Here is a 26,295-nt window from a genome sequence, read left to right as displayed (position 1 = left end):
CATCTGATGCGAAGAACTGACTCATTGGAAAAGACCCTGATGCTGGGAAAGATTAAAGGCAGGAGGAGAAGGGGACGACAGAGGATGAGATGGTTGGATGGCATCACTGACTTAATGTACATAAGTTTGGCCAAGCTCTGGGAGTTAGTGATGGACGGGGAAATCTGGCATGCCACAGTCCATGGGTTTGCAAAGAGTCAGACACAACTGAGCAACTGAACTGAACTGAACCTGAAGGGAACATTTCATGCAAAGATGGGCACAATAAAGGATAAAAAAAAGTATGGACCTAAAAGAAACAGAAGATATTAAGAAGAGGTGACAAGAATACACAGAAGAACTATACAAAAAAGATCTTTATGACCCAGATAACCACAATGGTGTGATCACTCACCTAGAGCCAGACATCCTGGAGTGCAAAGTCAAGTCAGCCTTAGGAAGCATCACTATGAACAAAGCTAGTAAAGGTGATGGAATTCCAACTGAGCTATTTCAAATCCTAAAAGATGATGCTGTCAAAGCGCTGCACTCAATATGCCAGCAAATTTGAAAAACTCAGCAGTAGCCACACGACTGGAAAAGGTCAGTTTTCATTCCAAATCCAAAAAAGTTAATATGCCAAAGAATGTCCAAATTACTGTACAACTGTACTCATCTCACACACTAGCAAAGTAATACTCAAAATTCTCCAAGTTACTCTTCAACAAGGTCATAACATGAGAACTTCCAGATGTTCAAGTTGGAACAAATAGTTGGCTCTTTGCATCAGGTGGCCAAAGTATTGTAGCTTCAGCATCAGTCCTTCCAATGAATATTCAGGACTGATTTCCTTTAGGATTGACCAGTTGGATCTCCTTGCAGTCCAAGGGACTCTCATGAGTCTTCTTCAACACCACAGTTCAAAAAGCATCAATTCTTCAGCACTCAGCTTCTTTATAGTCCAACTCTCTCATCCATACATGACCACTGGAAAAACCATAGCTTTGACTAGATGGACCTTTGTTGGCAAAGTAATGCCTCTGCTTTTTAATATGTTGTCTAGGTTAGTCATAGCTTTTCTTCCAAGGAACAAGTGTCTTTTAATTTCATGGTTGCAGTCACCATCTGCAGTGATTTTGGAGCCCAAGAAAATTGCCCAAGTCTCTCACGGTTTCCATTGTATCCCCATCTATTTGCCATGAAGTGATGGGACTGGATGCCATGGTCTTAGTTTTCTGAATGTTGAGTTTTAAGCCAACTTTTTCACTCTCTTTCACTTTCATAGCTGACACATAAAATTAACTATCACACATGTAACTTTTTTATTAAAATATTTGTTACTGCAGGAAATCCACCTAATGTAGTCATCATTTATACTACCATTGGCCTTCCAGTTTTGCAGGAACTTATTTAATATTTTAAAAATTGATTTGAATTTTACCCTCTAACAATTGTGACAGTAAAGGTTTCTGGAATTTGAGAGTCTATCATACAAAATGTGTTCTTTTATTGGTTCCACTCTTTCCAGTATGTCTGCATTGTGTGATCAAACCTCTAGCTCCTACCCACCCAGCTTCAGTCAATTCATCTTGCCTCTCCTTAGCAATTTCTATTACTGCATTTCCAGATCCCAAATTCTCCTGTTCTGATGATATTAACTCTTTTTTTTTTACAGTCTTTTAATTGGAGGATAATTACTTTACACTTGTGATAGTTTCTGCCATACATCAACATGAATCAGCCATAGGTATACATATGGCCCCTCCGTCTTAAACCTCCCTCCCACCTCTCTTCCTATCCCACCCCACTTTGGGTTCCCTGGGTCATACAGCAATTCCCACTGGCTATCTACTTTACACATAGTAATGCATATGTTTCAATGCTATTTTCTCAAATCATTCTACTATCTCTCTCCTCCAATGTGACACTAAATTTTGATAAATTCTCTATCATTGTTTTTTTTTTTTTTTGATAGTTTCTTTTTTCCTTGGAACTTCTTTTCAACCTAATGTACTCTAGAGTTGAACCCCAAACTAGCTTGCAATTACAAAATACCTTCCTGTGAAAATCATTCAAGATTTAGCTACACAAACAAACACACCAACCTTCTTCATCTACAAATCCTCATTATCATTCTATCTTTGATGATTATGTAATTCTCATATCATGAAAGTGTAAATGGCTAATTCAAAAGTAAAAAATGCACCAAAGAATAAAGGAAGAGAGTGGTCATGAGTCAGCTTTCCTTTACGTTTCACTGGTGCAGGGGTAAGGAACAGAGGGATATACAGGGCGCAAAGACTGGACATAACCTATCCACCACAAGACATCCCTACATAGGATATTCAGACATGAGTTACCAAGAAGTTCAGCAGGTCAGTCCCTTCCAGAAGAAATTAAAAATATTCCATTTTAACTACTACACTGAAAAGGTTATGAAAATTAATGAACTCATTTTAAGAGATTCCGTATTACAAACTCAATCTCCAGGATATCAGAGTGTTAAAAAATTGTTGAGAGCATGACGCAGTGTGAAAATTGTCAAGACTATAAGTCAGATGGTGTGAGCACAATTTGCAGTTCTGCAATTTGCTCATTGTGTGGCCTAAGAATGTCACTGTCCCTTTAGGAATCTGAAACTGTACATCTATTAAAATGAGATATAAAGTTTTACTAGAATAAATATGTAGCTCTAAATATCATATTATTTTTTTCATTTTTAAAAAATGAACTTAAAAATTATATTCAATGTCTTTTTCTGGTTTTTCATTGTTAGTATATAGGAATGCAAGTGATTTCTGGCAATTGATTTTGTATCCTACATACGTGAAGTTGCTCAGTCATGTCCAACTCTTTGCAACTCCATGGACTGTAGCCTACCAGGCTCCTCGGTCCATGGAATTTTCCAGGCAAGAGTACTGGAGCGGGTTGCCATTTCCTTCTCAAGGGGATCTTCCCAACCCAGGGATTGAACCTGGGTCTCCCATACTGCAGGCAGACGCTTTACTGTCTGAGCCACTAGGGAAGCCCTTTGTATCCTACAACTTTGCTAAATTCATTGATTAGCTCTAGTAATTTTCTGATAGTATCTTTAGGGTTTACTATGTATAGTATTATGTCATCTGCAAACAGTGAGAGCTTTCCTTCTTCTTTTCCAATCTGGATTCCTTTTATTTCTTTTTCTTCTCTGATTGCTGTAGCTAGGACTTCCAGAACTACGTTGAGTAATAGTGGTGATAGTGGACACCTTTGTTTTGTTCCTGATATTCGGGGGAATGCTTGCAGTTTTTCACCACTCAGAATAATGTTTGCAGTGGGCATATCATATACAACCTTTACTATGTTGAGGTAGATTCCTTCTATGCACATTTTTTTAGAAGTTTAACCATAAATGGGTGCTGAATTTTGTCAAAGGCTTTTTCTGCATCTATTGAGATGATCATATGGTTTTTATCTTTCAATTTGTTAATATGGTGTATCACATTGATTGATATGCACATATTGAAGAATCCTTGCATCCCTGGAATTAACCCAACTTGATCACAGTGTATGAGCTATTTAATGGGTTGTTGAATTTTGTTTGCTAGAATTTTGTTGAGGATTTTTTAATCCATGTTCATCAGTGACACTGGCCTGAAGTTTTCAAAGTGTTCTCTTTGTCTGTTTTGGTATCAGGGTGATGGTGGCCTTGTAGAATGAGTTTGGAAGTGTTCCTTCTTCTGCAGTTTTTTGAAAGAGTTTTAGAAGGATAGGCATTAGCTCTTCTCTAAATGTTTGACAGAATTCACCTGTAAAGCCATTTGGTCCTGGGCTTTGTTCTAGGGGAGATTTTTGATCACAGCTTCAATTTTAGTGTTTATAATTGGGTTGTTCATAATTTCTCTTTCTTCCTGGTTCAGTATTGGAAGACTGAACTTTTCCAAAAATATGTCCCTTATTTCCAGGTTATCCATTTTGTTGCCATGTAGTTGTTCATAATAATCTCTTATAATCCTTTGTATTTCTGCATTGTCTGTTGTAACCTCTCCTTTATTTCCGATTTTGTTGATTTGATTCTTCTCTCTTTTTTTCTTGATTAATCTGGCTAAAGGTTTGTCAATTCTGTTTATTTTCTCAAGGAGCCAGCTTTTAGTTTTATTAATCTTTACTATTTTTTTTCTTTTTCATTTCTGCTCAGATCTTTATGATTTCTTCCCTTCTAATAATTTTGGGAGGTTTTGTTCTTTTTCTAGTTGTTTTAGGTGTAAATTTAAGTTGTCTATTTGATGTTTTTCTTGTTTCTTAAGGTAGGATTGTATTGCTATAAACTTTCCTCTTAAAACTCCTTTTGCCGCATCTCATAGGTTTTGAGTTGTGTCTAGCCTTGACTAGACAGACCTTTGTTGGCAAAGTAATGTCTCTGCTTTTCAATATGCTGTCTAGGTTGGTCATAACTTTCCTTCCAAGGAGTAAGTGTCTTATAATTTCATGGCTGCAATCACCATCTGCAGTGATTTTGGAGCCCAAAATAATAAAGTCTGACACTGTTTCCCCATCTATTTGCCATGAAGTGATGGGGACCAGATGCCATGATCTTTGTTTTCTGAATGTTGAGCTTTAAGTCAACTTTTTCACTCTCCTCTTTCACTTTCATCAAGAGGCTTTTTAGTTCCTCTTCACTTTCTGCCATAAGGGTGGTGTCATCTGCATATCTGAGGTGATTGATATTTCTCCCGGCAATCTTGATTGCAGCTTGTGCTTCCTCCAGCCCAGCGTTTCTCATGATGTGCTCTTCATAGAAGTTCAATAAGCAGGGTGACAATATACAGCCTTCACGTACTGCTTTTCCTATTTGGAACCAGTCTGTTGTTCCATGTCCAGTTCTAACTGTTGCTTCCTGACCTGACTGTTGCATATAGGTTTCTCAAGAGGCAGGTCAGGTGGTCTGGTATTCCCATCTCTTTCAGAATATTCTACAGTTTATTGTGATCCACACAGTCAAAGGCTTTGGCATAGTCAATCAAGCAGAAATAGATGTTTTTCTGGAACTCTCTTCCTTTTTCCATGATCCAGTGGATGTTGGCAATTTGATCTCTGGTTCTCCTGCCTTTTCTAAAACCAGCTTGAACATCTGGAAGTTCATGGTTCACATATTGCTGAAGCCTGGCTTGGAGAATTTTGAGCATTACTTTACTAGCGTGAGAGATGAGTACAATTGTGTGGTAGTTTGACCATTTTTTGACATTGCTTTTCTTTTGCATTGGAATGAAAACTGACCTTTTCCAGTCCTGTGGCCACTGCTGAGTTTCCCAAATTTGCTGGCATATTGAGTGCAGCACTTTCACAGCATCATCTTTCAGGATTTGAAATAGCTCAACTGGAATTCCATCACCTCCACTAGCTTTGTTCATAGTGATGCTTTCTAAGGCCCACTTGACCTTAATAAGGGAATATTATAAACAATTAAGTGGGAAATACTCAACAACCTTGACAAATTGCAATTCTTGAATAATATAAACTACCAAAATTTACTGACATATAAAATATATCCATTAAATAAACTAAAATGACTTTTTTTATTAAAAGACATTACACACACACACACACACACACACACACAGGCACACACAATGCATGTCTAGTTTTACTGCTAAAAATCAAATATATTGTATCAAAAATTAAAGAAAAATAATAATAATACACAAAAACTTGTGAATTTAAGCATGAGTAATTACTATAAGTTTTATACCACTTACATGTGTTAGTCACCATTATAAATGCTTTCCATAGATTAATTTATTAATCTTCACAAGAACCCGTTTAGGTGGGCAGTATTATCTCAATTTAATAAATAAGAGAATACTATAGGCAACAGTAGTGAGGCTAATGAATGTTGGATTTGGACTTGAGCACAGGAAGTTCTAGTCCTGGTGACCGTTTCCATTTCACTGTTTTATACTTAATTCTAAGCAAAAAAAATAGCAAAGAAATGTGCATGTGTGTGAATGAGTGAGTGTGTGTGTATAGCTTCTGTATACATTTCATATATTGGAAAAGTTAACATCATAAAAGAGAGGAGAAAGGAAATGCTTCTGCAACAGGAGGCTTATTACAAACTCAAATATAACCTAAACGGATGAAAATGATACATGCTGTCTTAAAAAATCAATATAAATGTATTAGAAAGGATTATACTGAAATAAATAACTAATCCCAGGGGAGAGAAAGCCTTTCTATGCATAAAATCAGCACATTATGAAAAAATCTCAAAAGAAAAAATTGTGTCTACTTACAGAATATGTAATCTATAAAGGATGAGGATAAACTTTTTTAGTCACTAACACTTCAATAGGAAAAAATAACAGAATGAATTAATAATTCACAAAAGAAATACAGTTGGCTAATAAGACAGGTAAAAACGTTAATATCCTCCTAAGTTAGCAACAAATGCATTAGTATAATTTCTTTCAGTAAAACTAACACCGAAAAAACTGACAGATTCACTTCCTGTATCAGGAAAAAGGAATTTGTGGAATAATATTGAAAGGGTATACATTCATGCAATGTTTCTGGGAAAACAATTTGGCAATACATGCCAAGTTCTTTTCAAATGTTTGTAAGTTTTTAGTGAAAAAAAAAAAAAAGCCAAGATATGGGTAAAAACTGTACATCCCTGGATGTTTATCACACTTCACATTTCAAGGCAAAAATGAGGGTTATCAGCTAGGATTCTGAAATCAGACATCCTGGTTTCAAAGTCAAGCTCTAACTTCCCAGCTGATGACTTGGGGCAAATTATATAACCTTGCCATGTTTTGGTTTTTAACATCTGTATAATGGGGATAATAACAGTACCTACTTATGCATCTGTTCTGCAGTTTAAACAAGATGATATCTCTAAAGCCTTATAACAGCTCCCAGCACAAAATAAGCACAATAGAGATAATAGCTATAACTATTGTGTTTACAATTCAGCCTTACGAGAAGCATGACTTTATAATAAAATATGCATGTAATCCTCTGTAACTATAAAATATCACTCTTGCAAAGAATATTTAATAACAAAGAGAAGTAACAATAAAATGTATATACAGAAAATTTTATATATAAAAGAAAATGTAAACAGAAGAAAATGGTAAGAGTTAAATACTTCAAATATCATCAGAAATTTTGTAGGAATGGTGATGTTACAAGTAATAATGATGAACATAAGCTTGGTGATAATGATATTTACCACCATCTGGGATCATAAATACTGCAACTAAATTATTAATTTACCTTATATCCAAAGAGGTATCTCTTGTACTCAAGTCTCTTTCAATACAGCTCATGTAAGTACTAGAAATTCTTATAAATTATACATTAATTATTAAATGAATACTACTTGGCTATATGTCCAATGTAAGGCAAATACACAAATAAACTAAAACCGATCATGGCTAATTTTAAGCATTCTTTTGTAATTAAATATGGCTTTGAATTAAAATGCTACTTGAGGAAAGAGAATAAAGAAATCTGAGCAGGAAATATCTTGACATAAAGTTTTTCTTGAGCATTTAATGTTATATTACTGTTATCCTCAGGTAATATGAACAGTCTCAAAACGAAACATCACTTTTCTGGGATTCAAAGGTGAGGTTATTAATCACATCTACCTTTCATGAATATATATTGTAGCATAATTTCTTAAACAGTAACACTTTTCATAAGAATGCCTATGAAAATATGAATATCTCACTATTTGGTCTCTTAAAATATGAACACGTTTAAACCTTCTTTTTGAACATTTTTAAAGACTTAACAAAGCAACTTGTTAAAATATATTGAGATGGTCATCACTATGAAGCCAAGTTTGTTTGTATGTGGGGTCAGGGAGTAATGTGGACATTTTCAAAGCTCTGAGCATTGCATGCTTTTGAGTGTCACTTTAATAATAAAGTATTTTAGAAGTTCTCCTTATTGTACCTTTATTTGTTTGAGCATGAAAACAACAATATTTTAGAATTGTAGGGACTATGAGTGATCAGCTCACAGAGTCTCCTACTTCCACTGGAATCACTTCAACAACTTAGAAGATACTCCTGATTTTGTCTCAGTCCTCAAGGCTCAGAAAGCTCTTACATCTTGCCAGACTACTTATAATACTGTTGTATCGGGTTAATTGGGCTACTCTGGTGGCTCAGTGGTAAAGGATCTGCCTGCCAATGCAGGAGACGCAGGCTCGATCCCTGGGTCGGGAAGATCCCCTGGAGGAGGGCATGGTAACCAACTTCAGTACTCTTGCTTTGAAAATCCCCTGGAGAGAGAAGCCTGATGGGCTACAGGCCATGGGGGTTGCAAAAGATCTGAATGACTAAACAACAGCAACAACACTGGGTTAATTGTTATAGATTATAGAATGGAATTTGGAACACAGGCTTTAGGGTCAGAGCAGGGTTAACCTGATGCTTCCTAACCTTATAATGCAGGTTGTTAGCCTTTCAGGTACTCAGCTGCTTTATCTTTAAAATGAGCTTAATTTATGGGATAGCTGTAATTCTACATAAATTATGTATTTACATAGAATTTTCTTATAGTTAATTCCTTAATATTTTATACTTTTTACATTTCTTTCATAGTAAGATATGGAGTAATGAGTTAAATTTCTTTTCCAGTCAGTTGTCTGAAGGCTATTTTTGGTGACTGCTCCATCTTTTTGAAAACTCATTCTCAATTCCACCTTGATCAAATATGCATACCGTATCTCTTAAGTTACCTGACACAGGGTAGCCACTCAATTAAGTGAAAAGTCTTATCTTCTTTCTATTGAATTTAAACCTGCTTTTCTATAAATTTCATTGCCCTTATTTTATCTGTAGCCATATGAACAAAACTTATTCAACAAACTAAATACCCTGAATTCCTTCCATCAGTTTTCCTGTGGCATAGTTTTCCACTAGAATGCCATTAGGGCTGTCCTCATTTTTTGTAAACCCTAACTGCCAATGTTCATCTAACAAGGTGGCTTCGTGGACAGACCATTTTCTACCAGGCATGTTGTTACCAATTTCACTTCTATGAATGGAGCCTAATTTTTGTATCAGTACTTTTCACATTTCATTCACAATATGTTGAACTAATAAGGCTAAAGCCATGATTATTTCTGTATGCAAACTGTTTAACAGACCAATTTTCTCCATTTTGAAACTATTAAAGTGGTCTTGACTATCTGTAAATAATCTTTAAAAATGTTGACCATCTAATAACAAGAAAGAAAAGATCACTTATCCTTTACCTTATACTATCTCTTTTCTTCAATACTTTTCTTTATATTTTCTTTAAATACATGTTGTGTTAGAGTCACAGAGTAATCTTTAACACTGAAAAATATCTTAAAGAGAGTGACAGTCTATTCCAATTAAGAAAATTCTCAGTATTTTCAGTATTTATCTCACTTTAAAACTTTTTTCATATGCTAGAAATGTTTTAGAAAAGCATCAGTTCAGTTCAGTCACTCAGTCATGTCCGACACCTTGTGACCCCATGAATTGCAGCATGCCAGGCCTCCCTGTCCATCACCAACTCCCGGAGTTTACTCAACTCATGTTCATCAAGTTGGTAATGCAATTCAGCCATCTCATCTTCTGTCATCCCCTTCTCATCCTGCCCCATCCCTCCCAGCATCAGGGTCTTTTGCAATGAGTCAACTCTTCACATGAGGTAGCCAAAGTATTGGAGTTTCAGCTTCAGCATCAGTCCTTCCAAAGAACACCCAGGACTGATCTCCTTCAGAATGGACTGGTTGGATCTCCTTGCAGTCCAAGGGACTCTCAAGAGTCTTCAACACCACAGTTCAAAAGCATCAATTCTTCGGCACTCAGCTTTCTTCACAGTCCAACTCTCACATCTATATATGACACTGGAAAAACCATAGCCTTCACTAGATGGACCTTTGTTGGCAAAGTAATGTCTCTGCTTTTCAATATGCTATCTACTTTGGTCATAACTTTCCTTCCAAGGAGTAAGCGTCTTTTAATTTCATGGCTGCAGTCACCATCTGCAGTGATTTTGGAGCCCCCCAAAATAAAGTCTGCCACTGTTTTCACTGTTTCCCCATCTATTTCTCATGAAGTGATGGGACCAGATGCCATGATCTTCATTTTCTGAATGTTGAGCTTTAAGCCAACTTTTTCACTCTCCTCTTTCACTTTCATCAAGAGGCTCTTTAGTTCCTCTTCACTTTCTGCCATAAGGGTGGTGTCCTCTGTATATCTGAGGTTATTGATAGTTCTCCCAGCAATCTTGATTTCAGCTTGTGCTTCTTCCATCCCAGTGTTTCCCATGATGTACTCTGCATATAAGTTAAATAAGCAGGGTGACAATATACAGCCTTGATGAACTCCTTTTCCTATTTGGAACCAGTCTGTTGTTCCATGTCCAGTTCTAACTGTTGCTTCCTGACCTGCATATAGGTTTCTCAAGAGGCAGGTCAGGTGGTCTGGTATTCCCATCTGTTTCAGAATTTTCCACAGAAAAGTATATACAACATAATTTCATTTGATATATGAGTGCTTGCTCATTAAGTATTTCAGTCAAATATATGCATATTTGGTATATCCAGAATGTATATAGCAAAATACTAATTACATTTAGCTTGGGACTAAAGTGGGAATTAAGGGACAATGATATTCATTATATTTTTTAATTTTTTTCTTACAGTGGACAAATTTCACTTTTATAATAGTACTTAAGCTCTCATTTGGTAAATAGCAGTAATAAGCAAATATCAGTCAGTGTAATAAGTATGAAAAACTCAGAACATCATGTTTTATGATCTAAGTTATTAATAAAAGTCTCCCATGATAATCCACTATATTTTAAAATTTATAATGACATTTACGCACTTTCATTTTAAATATGCTTCAAAATATTTTATTCATTCTTTCTATAACTTTATTTAAATCTTTTGCCTTTCTCAAATACTCTGGTTTTAGAGTGCTTTCCACTTCATCATATGGAAGTAAATTTTACTTTTTTCTCTGTTAATTACTTTGCTTCTATATTATCCATAAACTCAAAGAGCTTATTGGCATATAGCTCTTTCATGCTTTCAGAATTTTATGCAATTTTGTGATATCTCCCAGTATCCTGTTAATAGGATGAGCAAGAGATATCAAGATAAAATATTGGGAAACCAGATTACACTGCAATAGAACAAGGAAACTCATTACTAAAACCCATAGAAACAAGAAAGCAAGATTAATGGTCTTAAACATTAAGTAAAGAGGCTGATGCTGGAAGGATAACAAAAGCGTTGCTCTGTTTTTTACTCTCTTCTCAATCTTAAATGCATCTGTCTAGAATTACTTTTATGAACCTCTAGTTAAACTAATAAAATAATTACTCATCTTTAAAAGGTAACAACTTTATTCCTAAGGGGGAAAATGATATGCAGTGAAAGAGCATGGACTTGGGAGCCAGAAGCCTTGACTTAAATATGCTACTTATTTACTCTCCAATCTCAAGCAAAGAAATACACTTCTTTGATCCTCAATCTTCCCTTCTGGAGAGATATATGGATGTATGCCCAATGGAGCTGCCAAGCACTGTTAGATCAGGAAACCTATATAAAGTCTATATCACCAAATAGAAACATGCAAATTCCCTTTTACAAAGAGAAAGCTAAATAAAATTATATATCAGTACTTTTAAACTGCTTAATACCTTGGTGCTATCAGAGATTTCATTATAAGACTATACTGGAGAGGATAAGACTATCTAGGAAGTTATCACTTTTTTTTTTTTAAGTTACAGGACATGAATATCCCCCCATCAAAACTCTAGGAAAATGACAAGTGTGTGAAACAAAACAGCTTAAAGGGCAAAGAAGAAAAGATAAGGATGGTTAACAAAATGTTGAAAGATAGAAACAGCAAGAAAGAATTGTAACTTACTTAGAGGAGCGGTGATTGGTTGGTTTATTTTAGTTTCTATTTTGTGAAACTTGAACAAACCGTTGAGTTTCACATCTGGGTTGATGTAGCACAGTATAGAGTTATACACAGGGAGTTCAAAGTCTAGAACGTAGAGGGGACATAAGACCCTACTACCAGCATGCAGGTTTATGGAAATCTAGAAAAGGATCTTGAAGTTCCAAGGATGGTGAAAGTGTATTCAGCGCAGTTGTATTTAAACATCTCAGTGTTTAAATACAAGGGTGATCATCCAATTATGATGCTATTTATTTTTAGGTCTGCTTGTATACAATCTTGGGTACTGCTCCTTGTGAGTGAATCCTCTTCAATATCCATCTCACATGAAAGTGAAAGTTGCTCAGTCTTGTCCAATTCTTTGTGAGCCCATGGACAATATAGTTCATGGAATTCTCCAGGCCAGAATACTAGAGTGGGTAGACTTTCCCTTCTCCAGGGGATTTTCCCAACCCACGGATCGAACCCAGGCCTCCCACATTGCAGGTGGATTATTTACCAGCTAAGCCAACAAGAAAGCCCAAGAATATTGAGTAGGTAGCTTACCCCTTCTTCCATGGATCTTCCTAACCCAGAAATCAAACTGGGGCCTCCTGCATTGCAGGTGGATTCTTTATCAACTGAGCTATCAGGAAATCTTCCATCTCATGTGGATCACAAGAAAAAGGTAGGATTTACCAACAGGAAGAATCAGATGATCAGACTGGCTGACCAAAGCTCCTGCCTGGCAAAAGAGACTTTTCTACTTTTATCCATTCAGTTACATATATATGCCATGTCCAACTCTTTGCAACCCTTTGGACTGTAGTCCACCAGGCTCCTCTGCCCATGGGATTTTTCAGGTGAGAATATTGGAGTGGGTTGCCATTTCCTTCTCCAGGGGATCTTCCTGACCCAGGGATCAAACCCACCTCTCCCGTATTTCCTGCATTGCAGGTGCATTCTTTACCTGTTGAGCCATCCACTTTCACTCATCAAATATTGGTAAATGCCATGTGCCAGGAATCATCCTGATGTCTAAGGACAGAGCAGTGAAGGAAACAAAGTCCCTATCCTTGAGAACTTACATACTAATGGTAAGACACAGACAATCAAGCACATTAAAAAACCATCAATGCTGTTAAGAAAAATCAGGGTATAAATGGTGGTGAATGTGGAAATGGGGTCTATTTGATATAGGAGATACAGAAAGCTTGCCTGAGAAGCCTGTGTGTGAGCAAAGAACAAAAGGGAAGCAACAGGATGATCCAAGAGGTTAGTAAGAGTTTATGGAAGAGAAAATATTAAGCACAAATACCGAATACAGAACTCGGGACTGCTCTCATGGAGCATGCTGCCCACAGATACAGACAGACACTAAAGAAACAATTTGGAAAAGACCCTGATGCTGGGAAAGACTGATGGCAGGAGAAGGGGAGGCAGAGGATGAGACAGTTAGATGACATCACCGACACAGTGGACATGAGTTTGAGCAAACTCTAGGAGATCGTGAAAGACAGGGAAGCCTGGTATGCTGTAGTCCATGGGGTCTCAAAGAGTCAGACATAGAAACATACAAACAATGAGGAAATTATTGGACAGTGGCAACGTTTACAAAGAAAATGAACACAGTTTAATGTCATAGAAAGTCACCTGATGTGTCTATTTTAGATTGAGGTGTTAGCAACCATATGCCTAAAGAGCTGAGGTCAGGATGCTCTAAGCAGGACTGCCTGGAGTAGAGCTGCCTCTGAAAGGCAGCACAGAGTCCCTGTGCCAGATGAACTGGGCAGAATGAGGCCACCAGCAGGAAATGGAAAACTCTCACTTCCACAGTGCTGTGATTTACATGGCCTAGCAGAAGTGAGGCTGGAGTTTAAAAAAAAATCAAGGTAACGGTAAACCACATGCAAGAAGAAGTGATGGAATAACTGCTGAAGCCAAATGTTAAGGAAAGCTCACTTTTCAGGACATCTTGGATGAGGCAGATACAACACAAGTGACTAAGAAGTATCTAGAGTGTGAAGAGGAAAAAGCATAGTATTCCCCTCTCTCTTATCTGAGTTTTATCCCTGACTTTCTCTTCCTTCCACTTTTCTCACCTGCTCTTGTTTTACATTCACTTCTTTGATCAGGACTCATCTCTTTGTCTCTCAAGACCCAAACACATACTGTTTATTGAACATCTCCATGTGGAAGAACACACTGATCCATCAAATTCAACCACTCCAAGCCCGAACTCATTATAACATCTGATACTCTATCTTCCCGTTCCTCGATAATAACAAGCATCAAGCTACCGGAGGAGAATCACAAATCAAACAACCCCCCGCCTCCCCTGCAGACCAAGCTTACCAATATCCAATGGCTCCCCCAACTGCACACCCAGTAAATCGTCTTTGGTCCCATCTGTCTTCATTTCCTCTGTAACTCCCTGACTCTGCCCCTTAACATCAATCACCAGAGCTACGGAAGCAACTTCCTCACTGACTCTCCTCCTCTTACACAGTTTCCCACTCACCCTCAACTCCCCTAGGAGTGATTCTTTAAAACACAAATATGATTATTTTCCTGCCAGGTTTAAAAACATGATTCTTTCACAGATTCCCAACCATTCACAGTGCACCTCGCCTCCCACTTCTTACACAAACCATCACTCAGGGTTCACTCCACCTCTCATCTCCAGGCATTCAGGCCCCTCTATGCACAGGCAAGTGGATCTTTTTTTCTTCTTTATTTGTTCAGTCAGTTAAGTCAGTCCACAAGACATGCACCTTAAAATTCCTGAGGGCAACAGAAAGAAAAAGCAAAACAATAAATAAAACTTTTAAAAGGTGATAAGCACTGTGAAGTAAACAAAAAAGGGACTTTAGATAGGTGTCACTGAAAGGAAAGATCTCAACAATGAAAAGGAAATAGCCAAGATAAAATTGGGGAGCTTGGTATGAGGGAGCATTAAACAGAAGAAACACTGGGATCACAATGAGAAGTTGCAATATGAGTCCATGTGCAATTACAAGTCATTTGAGACAGTCTTTTGTGAACTATTTGGAGAAAGACTCTAAAAGAGAGTGGATATGTGTCAATGTATAACTGATAAACTTTTCTGTACAGAAGAAACTAATGCAATGTTGTAAATTAACTATACTCTTATTAATAAAAAAAATTTAATGGGAAAAAGGAATACATAAAAAATGTTCCGGGGGATATTATACAATAACCACTATTATGCTAACTAAGCATAATAGCAAACATCCTCTTCCAACAACACAAGAGAAGACTCTACACATGGACATTATCAGATGGTCAACACCGAAATCAGATTGATTATATTCTTCACAGCCAAAGATGGAGAAGCTCTATACAGTCAGCAAAAACAAGACCGGGAGCTGACTGTGATTCAGAGCATGACCTCCTTATTGCCAAATTCAGACTTAAATTGAAGAAAGTAGGGAAAACCACTAGACCATTCAGGTATGACCTAAATCAAATCCCTTATGATTATACAATGGAAGTGAGAAATAGATTTAAGGGACTAGATCTTATAGACAGAGTGCCTGATGAACTATGTACAGAGGTTCGTGACACTGTACAGGAGACAAGGGTCAAGACCATCCCCATGGAAAAGAAATGCAAAAAGCAAAATGGCTGTCTGGGGAGGCCTTACAAATAGCTGTGAAAAGAAGAAAAGCGAAAAGCAAAGGAGAAAAGGAAAGATATTTCCATTTGAATGCAGAGTTCCAAAGAATAGCAAGGAGAGATAAGAAAGCCTTCCTCAGTGATCAATGCAAAGAAATAGAAGAAAACAACAGAATGGGAAAGACTAGAGATCTCTTCAAGAAAACAAGGGAACATTTCATGCAAAGATGGGTTCAATAAAGGACAAAATGGTATGGACCTAACAGAAGCAGAAGACATTAAGAAGAGGTGGCAAGAATACACAGAAGAACTGTACAAAAAAGAGCTTCAAAACTCAGATAATCACGATGGTGTGATCACTGACCTAGAGCCAGACATCCTGGAATGTGAAGTCAAGTGGACCTTAGAAAGCATCACTATGAACAAAGCTAGTGGAGGTGATGGAATTCCAGTTGAGCTATTTCAAATCCTGAAAGATGATGCTGTGAAAGTGCTGCACTCAATATACCAGCAAATTTGGAAAACTCAGCAGTGGCCACAGGACTGGAAAAGGTCAGTTTTCATTCCAATCCCAAAGAAAGGCAATGCCAAAGAATGTTCAAACTACCGCACACACCTCACACTCTAGTAAAGTAATGCTCAAAATTCTCCAAGCCAGGCTTCAGCGATACGTGAACCATGAACTTCCAGATGTTCAAGCTGGTTTTAGAAAAGGCAGAGGAACCAGAGATCAAATTGCCAACATCCACTGGATCATCAAAAAGGCAAGAGAGTTCCAGAAAAACATCTATTTCTGCTTGATTGACTATGCCAAAGCCTTTGACTGTGTGGATCACAATAAACTGTGGAGAATTCTGAAAGAGATGGGAATACCAGACCACCTGACCTGCCTCTTGAGAAACCTATATGCAGGTCAGGAAGCAACAGTTAGAACTGGACATGAACAACAGACTGGTTCCAAATAGGAAAAGGAGTACGTGAAGGCTGTATATTGTCCCCCTGCTTTTTTAACTTATACGCAGAATACATCATGAGAAACGCTGGAAGGGAAGAAGCACAAGCTGGAATCAAGACTGCCGGGAGAAATATCAATAACCTCAGATATGCAGATGACACCACCCTAATGGCAGAAAGTGAAGAGGAACTCAAAAGCCTCTTGATGAAAGTGAAAGAGGAGAGTGAAAAAGTTGGCTTAAAGCTCAACATTCAGAAAATGAAGATCATGGCATCTGGTCCCCATCACTTCATGGCAAATAGATGGGGAAACAGTGGAACCAGTATCAGACTTCATTTTTGGGGGGCTCCAAAATCACTGCAGATGGTGATTGCAGCCTTGAAATTACAAGACGGTTACTCCTTGGAAGGAAAGTTATGACCAAGCTAGACAGCATATTGAAAAGCAGAGACATTACTTTGCCAACAAAGGTCCATCTAGTGAAGGCTATGGTTTTTCCAGTAGTCATATATGGATGTGAGAGTTGGACTGTGAAGAAAGCTGAGCGCCGAAGAATTGATGCATTTGAACTGTGGTGTTGGAGAAGACTCTTGAGAGTCCCTTGGACTGCAAGGAGATCCAACCAGTCCATTCTAAAGGAGATTAGTCCTGGGTGTTCTTTGTTGTTGTTGTTGTGTTAGAACAACTCAACAAAATAAAATTCCGGTTTATTGTTGGACAACATTGTTTCACACATACATCAAACAGGCCAAAAAATAAACAGCAACTTCGTAGACAAAAAAAGGAAAAAAAAGAAACCTTTTATCTTTGGCCTTTTTAACCATCTCATACAAACCAACTACTTATAGTACAGCTAAGTACATACGCAAAAAAAGTTATTGGAACGCTTGGAATAAGATTTTTTGGTTGTTGTTGTTTTTGCTTTTTCTTTACAAGGTTTTTTTCTCCTTTGAGATTATAATGAACATGATCACACCACAAGTAAAGTCAGAGTAGGACAGAGAATGCTCCGAAGGCTGGTTTGGTCATCCGAGATCATTAAAAACGGCTGACCCCTAACAATATGTACAAAAATATAAAATGTAAATAAAAAATACAAACAAATTTTCCTTTTTAAAGTACTTTAAGAAAAAAAGCGAGGCCTTGGAAGTTTTGGTTCTTTTTCCCTCCCCTGTTGCAAATTCATCTTGTGGTTTTGGTTGGGTGGTGGAGAGCGCAGTCGTCTGTGGGTGGTGCTGCCCACCAGGCGCAGGCGGGACTCTCTACTGGAAGGTGACCACGTTTAGATTCTGAGACGGGAAGTGGACAGTGAATAGGTCATGGTGGCCTTTTTTTTTTTTAAGTTTAACTTTTCCTTTTTTGCTGTCTAGTCATCCTCATTAGTCTTCTGCTTCTTGGTATCCACATCGTCATCCTCGTCATCTTCAGCTGCCCGTTTGCCCATAGCTGCCTCGGCCTCCTCATCTTCATCTCCGACCTCTTCCTCACCATCACCTTCCTCCTTCTCCTCCTCCTCTTCCTCCCCACCTTCCTCCTCTTCTTCGTCTACCTTGTTGTCCGCCTCCTGCTCCCCATTTTCCTCATTAGCATTCCCATTTGCAGGTGCCTCTCTCCCATTCTCTGCCTCCTCCACAACTTCCTTCTTCTCCTTTAAGTCCTTGGTGGTGATCTCGGAGCTGGTGTCCGCGGCCGCCTCTGACATGATGGGGCACACTCCTGTGATCCAATGCAAGGGACTGAGAAGAAAAGCGGGAGTTCCAGGACTCTGGCGGTAAAGCTGCCGGAGTCCGCGGTGGTGGTAATGGCACACGGAGGAGGTGGCTGCGCGAGATCAAGGAAGCCAGAGATGGGAACAATGCAAAAATGGCTTTTTAGAGCAGCCAGTGGGACCTGGGTGTTCATTGGAAGGACTGATGCTAAAGCTGAAACTCCAATACTTTGGCCACCTCATGTGAAGAGTTGACTCATTGGAAAAGACTGATGCTGGGAAGAATTGGGGGCAGGAGGAGAAGGGGACAACAGAGGATGAGATGGCTGGATGGCATCACCAACTTGATGGACATGAGTTTGAGTGAACTCCGGTAGTTGGTGATGGACGGGGAGGCCTGGCGTGCTGCAGTTCATGGGGCCGCAAAGACTCGGACATGACTGAGTGACTGAACTGAACTGATGCTTACAAAGAAATGTTCAGTTCAGTCACTCAGTCGTGTCTAAATCTTTGTGACCCTGTGGACTGCAGCACTCCAAACCTCCCTGTCCATCACCAAATCCTGGGGTTTACTCAAACTCATGTCCATTGAGTCTGTGATGCAATCCAACCATCTCTTCCTCTGTAGTCCCGTTCTCCTCGTGCCTTCAATCTTTCTCAGCATCAGGGTCTTTTGAAATGAGTCAGCTCTTCGCATCAGGTAGCCAAATTATTTGCATTTCAGCTTTAACATCAGTCCTTCCAATGAATATACAGGACTGATCTCCTTTAGGATGGACTGGTTGGATCTCCTTGCAGTCCAAGGGACTCTCAAGAGTCTTCTCCAACACCACAGTTCAAAAGCATCAATTCTTCGGCGCTCAGCCTTCTTCACAGTCTAACTCTCACATCCATACATGACTCCTGGAAATACCATAGCTTTGACTAGATGGATCTTTGTTGGCAAAATAATGTCTCTGCTTTTGAATATTCTGTCTAGGTTGGTCATAACTTTTCTTCCAAGGAGTAAGTGTCTTTTAATTTCATGGCTCCAGTCACCAACTGCAGTATTTCAGAACACAAAAAAATAAAGTCTGCCACTGTTTTCACTGTTTCCCCATCTATTTGCCATGAAGTGATGAGACAAGATGCCATGATCTTAGTTTTCTGAATGTTGAGCTTTAAACCAACTTTTTCACTCTCCTCTTTCACTTTCATCAAGAGGCTCTTTAGTTCTTCTTTCTGCCATAAGGGTGGTGTCGTCTGCCTATCTGAGGTTATTGATATTTCTCCTGGCAATCTTGATTCCAACTTGTGCTTCATCCAGGTCAGCATTTCTCATGATGTACTCTGCATATAAGCAGGGTGACAATATACAGCCTTCATGCACTCCTTTTCCTAACTGGAACCAGTCTGTTGTTCCATGTCCAATTTTAACTGTTGCTTCTTGACCTGCATACAGGTTTCTCAGGAAGCAGGTCAGGTGGTCCAGTATTCCCATCTCTTTCAGAATTTTCCACAGTTTTTGGTGATCCACACAGTCAAAGGCTTTGCACAGTCAATAAACCAGAAGAAGATGCTTTTCTGGAACTCTCTTGCTTTTTCGAAAATCCAGTGGACGTTGGCAATTTGATCTCTGGTTCCTCTGCCTTTTCTAAATCTATCTTGAACATTTGGAAGTTCACAGTTCACATACTGTTGAAGCCTAGCTTGGAGAATTTTGAGCATTACTTTATTAGAGTGTGAGATGAGTGCAATTGTGCTGCAGTTTGAGCATTCTTAGGCATTACCTCTCTTTTGGATTGGAATGAAAACTGACCTTTTCCAGTCCTGTGGCCACTGCTGAGTTTTCCAAATATGCTGCACATATTGAATGCAGCATTTTCACAGCATCATCTTTTAGGATTTGAAACAGCTCAAGTAGAATTCCGTCACCTCCACTAGCTTTGTTCATAGTGAGGCTTCCTAAGGCCTACTTGACTTCACATTCCAGGATGTCTGGCTCTAGGTGAACGATCATACCATCGTGATTATCTGGGTCATGTAGATCTTTTTTGTATAGTTTTTCTGTGTATTCTTGCCACGTCTTCTTAATATCTTCTGCTTCTGTTAGGTCCATACAATTTCTGTCCTTTATTGTGCCCTTCTTTGCATGAAATGTTCCCTTGGTATCTCTGATTTTCTTGAAGAGATCTCTAGTCTTTCCCATTCTACTGTTTTCCTCTATTTCTTTGCACTGATCACTGAGGAAGGGTTTCTTATCTCTCCTTGCTATTCTTTGGAGGTTTGCATTCAAATGGGTATAACTTTCCTTTTCGCCTTTGCCTTTTGCTTCTCTTCTTTTCACAGCTATTAGTAAGACCTCCTCAGACAACCATTTTGCTTTTTTGCATTTCTTTTTCTTAGAAATGGTCTTGATCCCTGCCTCCTGTACAGTGTCATGAACCTCCGTCCATAGTTCTTCAGGCATTCTGTCTATAACATCAAGTCCCTTAAATCTATTTCTCACTTCCACTGTATAATCATAAGGGATTTGATTTAAGTCATACCTGAATGGTCTAGTGGTTTTCCCTACTTTCTTCAATTTATGTCTGAATTTGGCAATAAGGAGTTCATGATCTGAGTCACAGTCAGTTCCTGGTGTTGTTTTTGCTGACCGTTAAAGCTTCTCCATCTTTGGCTGCAAAGAATATAATCAATCTGATTTTGCTATTGACCATCTGGTGATGTCCATGTGTAAAGTCTTCCCTTGTGTTATTGGAAGAAGGTATTTGCTACGACCACTGCATTCTCTTGGCAAATTCTATTAGCCTTTACCCTGCTTTATTTTGTACTCCAAGGCCAAATTTGCCTGTTACTCCAGGTATTTCCTGACTTCATACTTTTGCATTCCCATCCGCTATAATGAAAAGGATATCTTTTTGGGGGTGTTAGTTTCAGAAGATCTTGTAGGTCTTCATGGAACTATTCAACTTCAGCTTCTTCAGCGTTACTGTTTGGGGCACAGACTTGGATTACTGTGATACTGAATACTTTGCCTTGGAAACAAACAGAGATCATTCTGTCGTTTCAGAATTGCATCCAATAGTGCATTTTGGACTCTTGTTGACCATGATGGCTACTGCATTTCTTGTAAGGGATTCTTGCCCACAGTAGTAGATATAATGGTCATCTTAGTTAAATTCACCCATTCCAGTCCATTTTAGTTTGCTGATTCCTAAAATGTTGACATTCACTCTTGCCATCTCCTGTTTGACCACTTCCAATTTGCCTTATTAAAAAGCAGAGACATTACTTTGCCAACAAAGGTCCATCTAGTGAAGGCTATGGTTTTTTCAGTGGTCATGTATGGATGTGAGAGTTGAACTATAAAGAAAGCTGAGTGCTGAAGAATTGATGCTTTTCAACTGTGGTGTTGGAGAAGACTCTTGAGAGTCCCTTGGACTGCAAGGAGATCCAACCAGTCCATCCTAAAGGAGATCAGCCCTGGGTGTTCTTTGGAAGGACTGATGTTGAAGCTGAAACTCCAATACTTTGGCCACCTGATGCGAAGAGCTGACTCACTGGAAAAGACCCTGATGCTGGGAAAGATTGAGGGCAGGAGAAGGAGGGGACGACAGAGGATAAGATGGTTGCATGGCATCACTGACTCAATGGACATGGGTTTAGGTGGACTCTGGGAGTTGGTAATGGACAGGGAGGCCTGGCGTGCTGCAGTTCATGGGGTCGCAAAGAGTCGGACATGACTGAGTGACTGAACTGAACTGAACTGAACTGAACCGAATTTGCCTTAATTCATGAACCTAACATTCCAGGTTCCTATGCAAAATTGCTCTTACAGCATTGGACTTTTTTCTATCACCAGTCACATCCACAACTGGGTGTTGTTTTTACTTTCTCTCCATCTCTTCATTCTTTCTGGAGTTAGTTCTCCACTGATCTCCAATAGCATATTGGGCACCTACCGACCTGGGGAGTTTATCTTTCAGTATCGTATCTTTTTGCCTTTTCATACTGTCCATGGGGTTCTCAAGGCAAAAATACTCAAGTGGTTTGCCATTCCCTTCTCTAGTGGACCACATTTTGTCCACTAAAATGTTAACATCAAAAAAATGTTAAAGAAATGTTAACATCAAAATAAACAGTTATGTTATAATAAAAGCAAAGAGAACGATGTAAACTATTGCTGATGCAGTTTAGTCACTGCATTGTATTCGACTCTTTTGAGACCCCATGGACTATAGCCCACCAGGTTCCTTTTTCCATGGACTTCTCCAGGCAAGAATACTGGAGTAGGTAGCCAATTCCCTTCTTTAGGGGATCTTCCCGACCCAGGAATCAAACCCAAGTTCCCTGCATTGGCAGGTGGATTCTTTACCACTAAGCCACCAGGATAGTAAGATCTAAATAATGCCAGAAAAGGGTGATAGATGGAGTAGTCACCAGAGGGTTCAGAAATTTATGTCTAAATAGCAGAATTACAAGTTATTTTTATGGGTTGTTTGTTTGTTTGTTTCATCGTTTATTTAGTAAATTCCTACCATAAGCATGCTTTAAAAAGAAGAAATGTTTACATCTCAGAACTAAGTGCTCATAGTAGTCTGTTTCCCTTTTCTTCCAGATTTCTATAGGACATACTAGTGTCCAGAACCACAGGTTAGCAAAACTCCTGGTTTGCTTAGAACTAAGAGATTTCTCAAGATGCAGGTATTTCATTGCTAAAACTAGGACAGCCCTGAGCAAACTGATCGCTGGTCACCCTACAACTAGAACTGTTAATGCAAATATAAGAAAACATGGAAAATTGAGTTGAACATTGGATTATATTCTTCTAAATATGTCAAAACAATAAAAATCTGTTAACTCTGCACAGAAAAAAAGTCACTGGAGAGCATCAGGCAGATGAAAAGCTTACATATTAAAATAAAAATTGAGGGAAACAGGAAATAACTTATTCCCATTTCTACTTTATAGATTAAATTTATATCTTTAAAATTATCGCCATTAATATCATCAAACACAATTCCAAAATGGTTGCCTGCGTTCCAGACAGAGCAATATTTCCAGGTTTTTACCTTCAACTCTTCAACACAGTGCTTAATTATATGCTATTTAATGAAGAATGGTATTGATTTTTATGAACTAATTTGTGCAGATTAATGTGTACATAGTTATGAAATGACTGCATGCTGCAATTATAAAATCAAGCTAAATGCAATAAATATATGAATTTAGAGCATGAAGGGAAGAAAGAAATATTTAAAACAACTAAAAAAATTATTGTGTCATCTTTTCTAAAGGAATTAGAACAAGTAGAGAAATGATGAGCCATTATTCAGAGAATAGCACAGGAACTAACAAAGTTGCCAGGCCAGACTAATTTGATGGCCTTTTTTTTCCTTTATAGCAGAGAATTTGCTGGTTGAAAAAAAAAAAAAAAGATCAGAAGCATAAACTATATCTGACTTCAGTAAGATATCTGACACATAATAACCCACAGAAAGATTTTAAATCAGGTTTGTTTGGACAGAAATACGATTAAAAATGACTCAAAGCTAGATCTATGTATAAAACTGTAAGGTGTAATTATAAATGGCCATACATCTTTCTTAGTAGTTATAGCAAGTATTGTTTCATAAAGGGCCATTATTGGTTTTAAATATCTTTAAAAAAAAACCCTAGAGGACAGAAAAAATACATTAAATGTTTATATATATAAAACATATATATACGTTATATATGTATGAAGAAAACAAGCAGAGAAGCAGTAAGTATGTAAGAAAAAGGGAGAGAAAAGGATAAATAAAACTGATTATTAAGGAAATTTAGAACCAGAAGACCCAACTTAGAGAACATAGCATTTACTAAGTATTCCTAGAATGCATATGCTGATAGTTTGTAATTTTAGTTTCAAGTTTGCATTTTTATTCCTTTACAGAATACAACTTTAAGAATTGGTTCTTACTATTAACATTGTGTTTCCTATTCACATTATTATTCTCCATTTAGATTTAGCTGAAAAAGATTACGAGTCATTTATTACCAGTGTTTCTTTGTTTTCCCACTTCGGAAGGGAGTGTGGGGGAACACAATTTTAAATAGAGAAGTCAGAGAAGACTGTCTCCCCTTTTCTCTCCTCAGATCCCTGCAGTCTGTCTTTTTAAGATTTTTTTCTGAAGTGGAACATTTCCTGGTTGGGGAGCTAAGATCCCACATGCCTCATGGCCAAAAAAAAAAAGAACATAAACAATAGAAGCAATATTGTAACAAATTAAATAAAGACTTTTAAAATGCTCCACTTCAGAGAAAAAATCTTGGAAAAAAAAAAAGACTGCAGGCAGGGATCTGAGGAGAGAAAAGGGGAGAAGTCAACAGAGCATAAGACTCTCAAAAATAATGATGGCTTGCACTAGTCTATTAGCAGTGGGAGGGATAAGACAAAGTCAAATGACAGATTTTGACTAGAGCCAAGAACATATGTACAGTTTAGGTAGAGGTATGAGAGAAAGAACAGAATTAAGGATTACTCTAGAATATAATTTCCATTATCTAAGAGAGGGAAAATTTTCAGGGAAGCAACTTGGGGAGTAAGATCGGGAGCTCAGCTCAGAGTGTGAGATACCTCTTAGACATTCAAGTGGTAATGTCAAGGATTCAGTTGGACACAGGAGTCAGCAGTTCAGGACAGAAGTTCAGGATGAAGAGAGCAATTTCAATATTGAAACACATGATTTGGCTTCCACTGGTAGTTCAGATGGTAAAGAATCTGCCTACAGTGCAGGAGACCCAGGTTCAATCTCTGGGTCAGGAAGATCCCCTGGAGAAGGGAATGGCATCCCACTCCAATATTCTTGTCTGGGAAAACCCATGGACAGAGGACCCAGGCGGGCTACAGTTCATGGGGTCACAAAGAGTTGGACACAACTGAATGGCTAACACTTGCATTTGCACCCTAAAAAGTGAGTAGACATGGAAAGAGGAGGAGAAATAAGGACTTACCCTTGGTGCAATTTAGAGATAACATTGCAAGAGATGAGGAGGAACCAGCAAAGGAGACAAAGGAAGGTCAGCCAGGCAGGAAGAGAAGAGAAAAACCAAGAAAAGGTGCTGGAAGACAAGTAAGAAAAGAAATTTCAAAGAGAAGGGAGTAATCACCCTGTCATGTGCTGCTGACAAGTCATTTAAGATGAAGACAGAAAAATGAAGTTATCAATGCATTCAACAATGTGGATATCGTTGGGGATGTTGATAAGAAGTGTTTCCTTTAAGTGGCACAGGTGAAAGTCTGTTGCAATATGGATTCAAAAGAGAGTAGAATGGAGAGAAATGAAGGATGCAGACAGTCTTTTTAAAGATATCTTGCAAAGGTTGGTGGGGTGGGTGGCAGGGGGCGAATCTCTATAAAAGATATTTTAATGGGAGAAATAAGAACCTGTTAGTATACTGATAGGTCTAAGAGAGGGGAAAAAAATGGTGCAAAAAAGAAATGGAATATGACAAAGTAAAAGAAGAGATTGTGAGAGAGTGACTATAATGGCTGAAAATCTGCTTAGATAAGGGGAAGCATGAGGGCTGAGAGCAATGGTGAAAGGAGGGTTGGATCAACGGTGTCAAGGAATTAAGAAGTTATTCACAAAAGAAGGGGATTCCCTGGTGGTTTAGACAGTAAAGAGTCTGCCTGCAATGCAGGAGACCTGAGATCAATGCTTGGGATGGGAAGATGCCCTGGAGATAGAAATGGCAACCCACTCTAGTATTCTTGCCTGGATAATCCCATGGACTGAGAAGCATGGTGGGCTATAGTCCATAGGGTGGCAACAAGTCGGACATGACTGAGTGACTTCACGTTCACTTTTCACAAAAGAAGCATCTGGGGAAAATAGCAGGTGGTGATCATAAGAGATGCAATACTTGAATCTGAAATTTTGAAATCATCATAGTTATTTGTCATAAGGACAGGGTTTATGTCTGTGGAGTGAATGGTTGAGAGAACACAGAGCCAAAGATCACTGGATGAAAGGACACTCAGTAGCCAAAAGGTTAGCATATTGGAAGTTATTTAAATCACCAAAACTTATGATCACCAAGAAATAGTGTCTGGAAACAAT

The 26,295-nt window shown here is 38.4% G+C and overlaps 2 protein-coding genes across 7 annotated transcripts in view; both read right to left on the bottom strand.

Moving 5' to 3' along the window:
- The window catches only part of GPC5 (glypican 5), a 1,566,851-nt gene that overhangs the window by 1,451,773 nt on the left and 88,783 nt on the right, over positions 1–26,295 (bottom strand). The gene's annotated exons all lie outside the window — the stretch shown is intronic.
- Positions 17,821–18,221, bottom strand: LOC133258092 (prothymosin alpha-like). The gene has a single exon (XM_061434404.1). The coding sequence runs from the start codon at positions 18,200–18,202 to the stop codon at positions 17,867–17,869; it is 336 nt and encodes a 111-aa protein (XP_061290388.1). The 5' UTR covers positions 18,203–18,221; the 3' UTR covers positions 17,821–17,866.

The sequence above is a fragment of the Bos javanicus genome, chromosome 12, assembly GCF_032452875.1.
Source record: "Bos javanicus breed banteng chromosome 12, ARS-OSU_banteng_1.0, whole genome shotgun sequence".
NCBI classification, from domain to species: Eukaryota; Metazoa; Chordata; class Mammalia; order Artiodactyla; family Bovidae; genus Bos; species Bos javanicus.
Note: the sequence above shows the minus strand (reverse complement) of the source record. Positions and strands in the feature narration are given on the sequence as shown.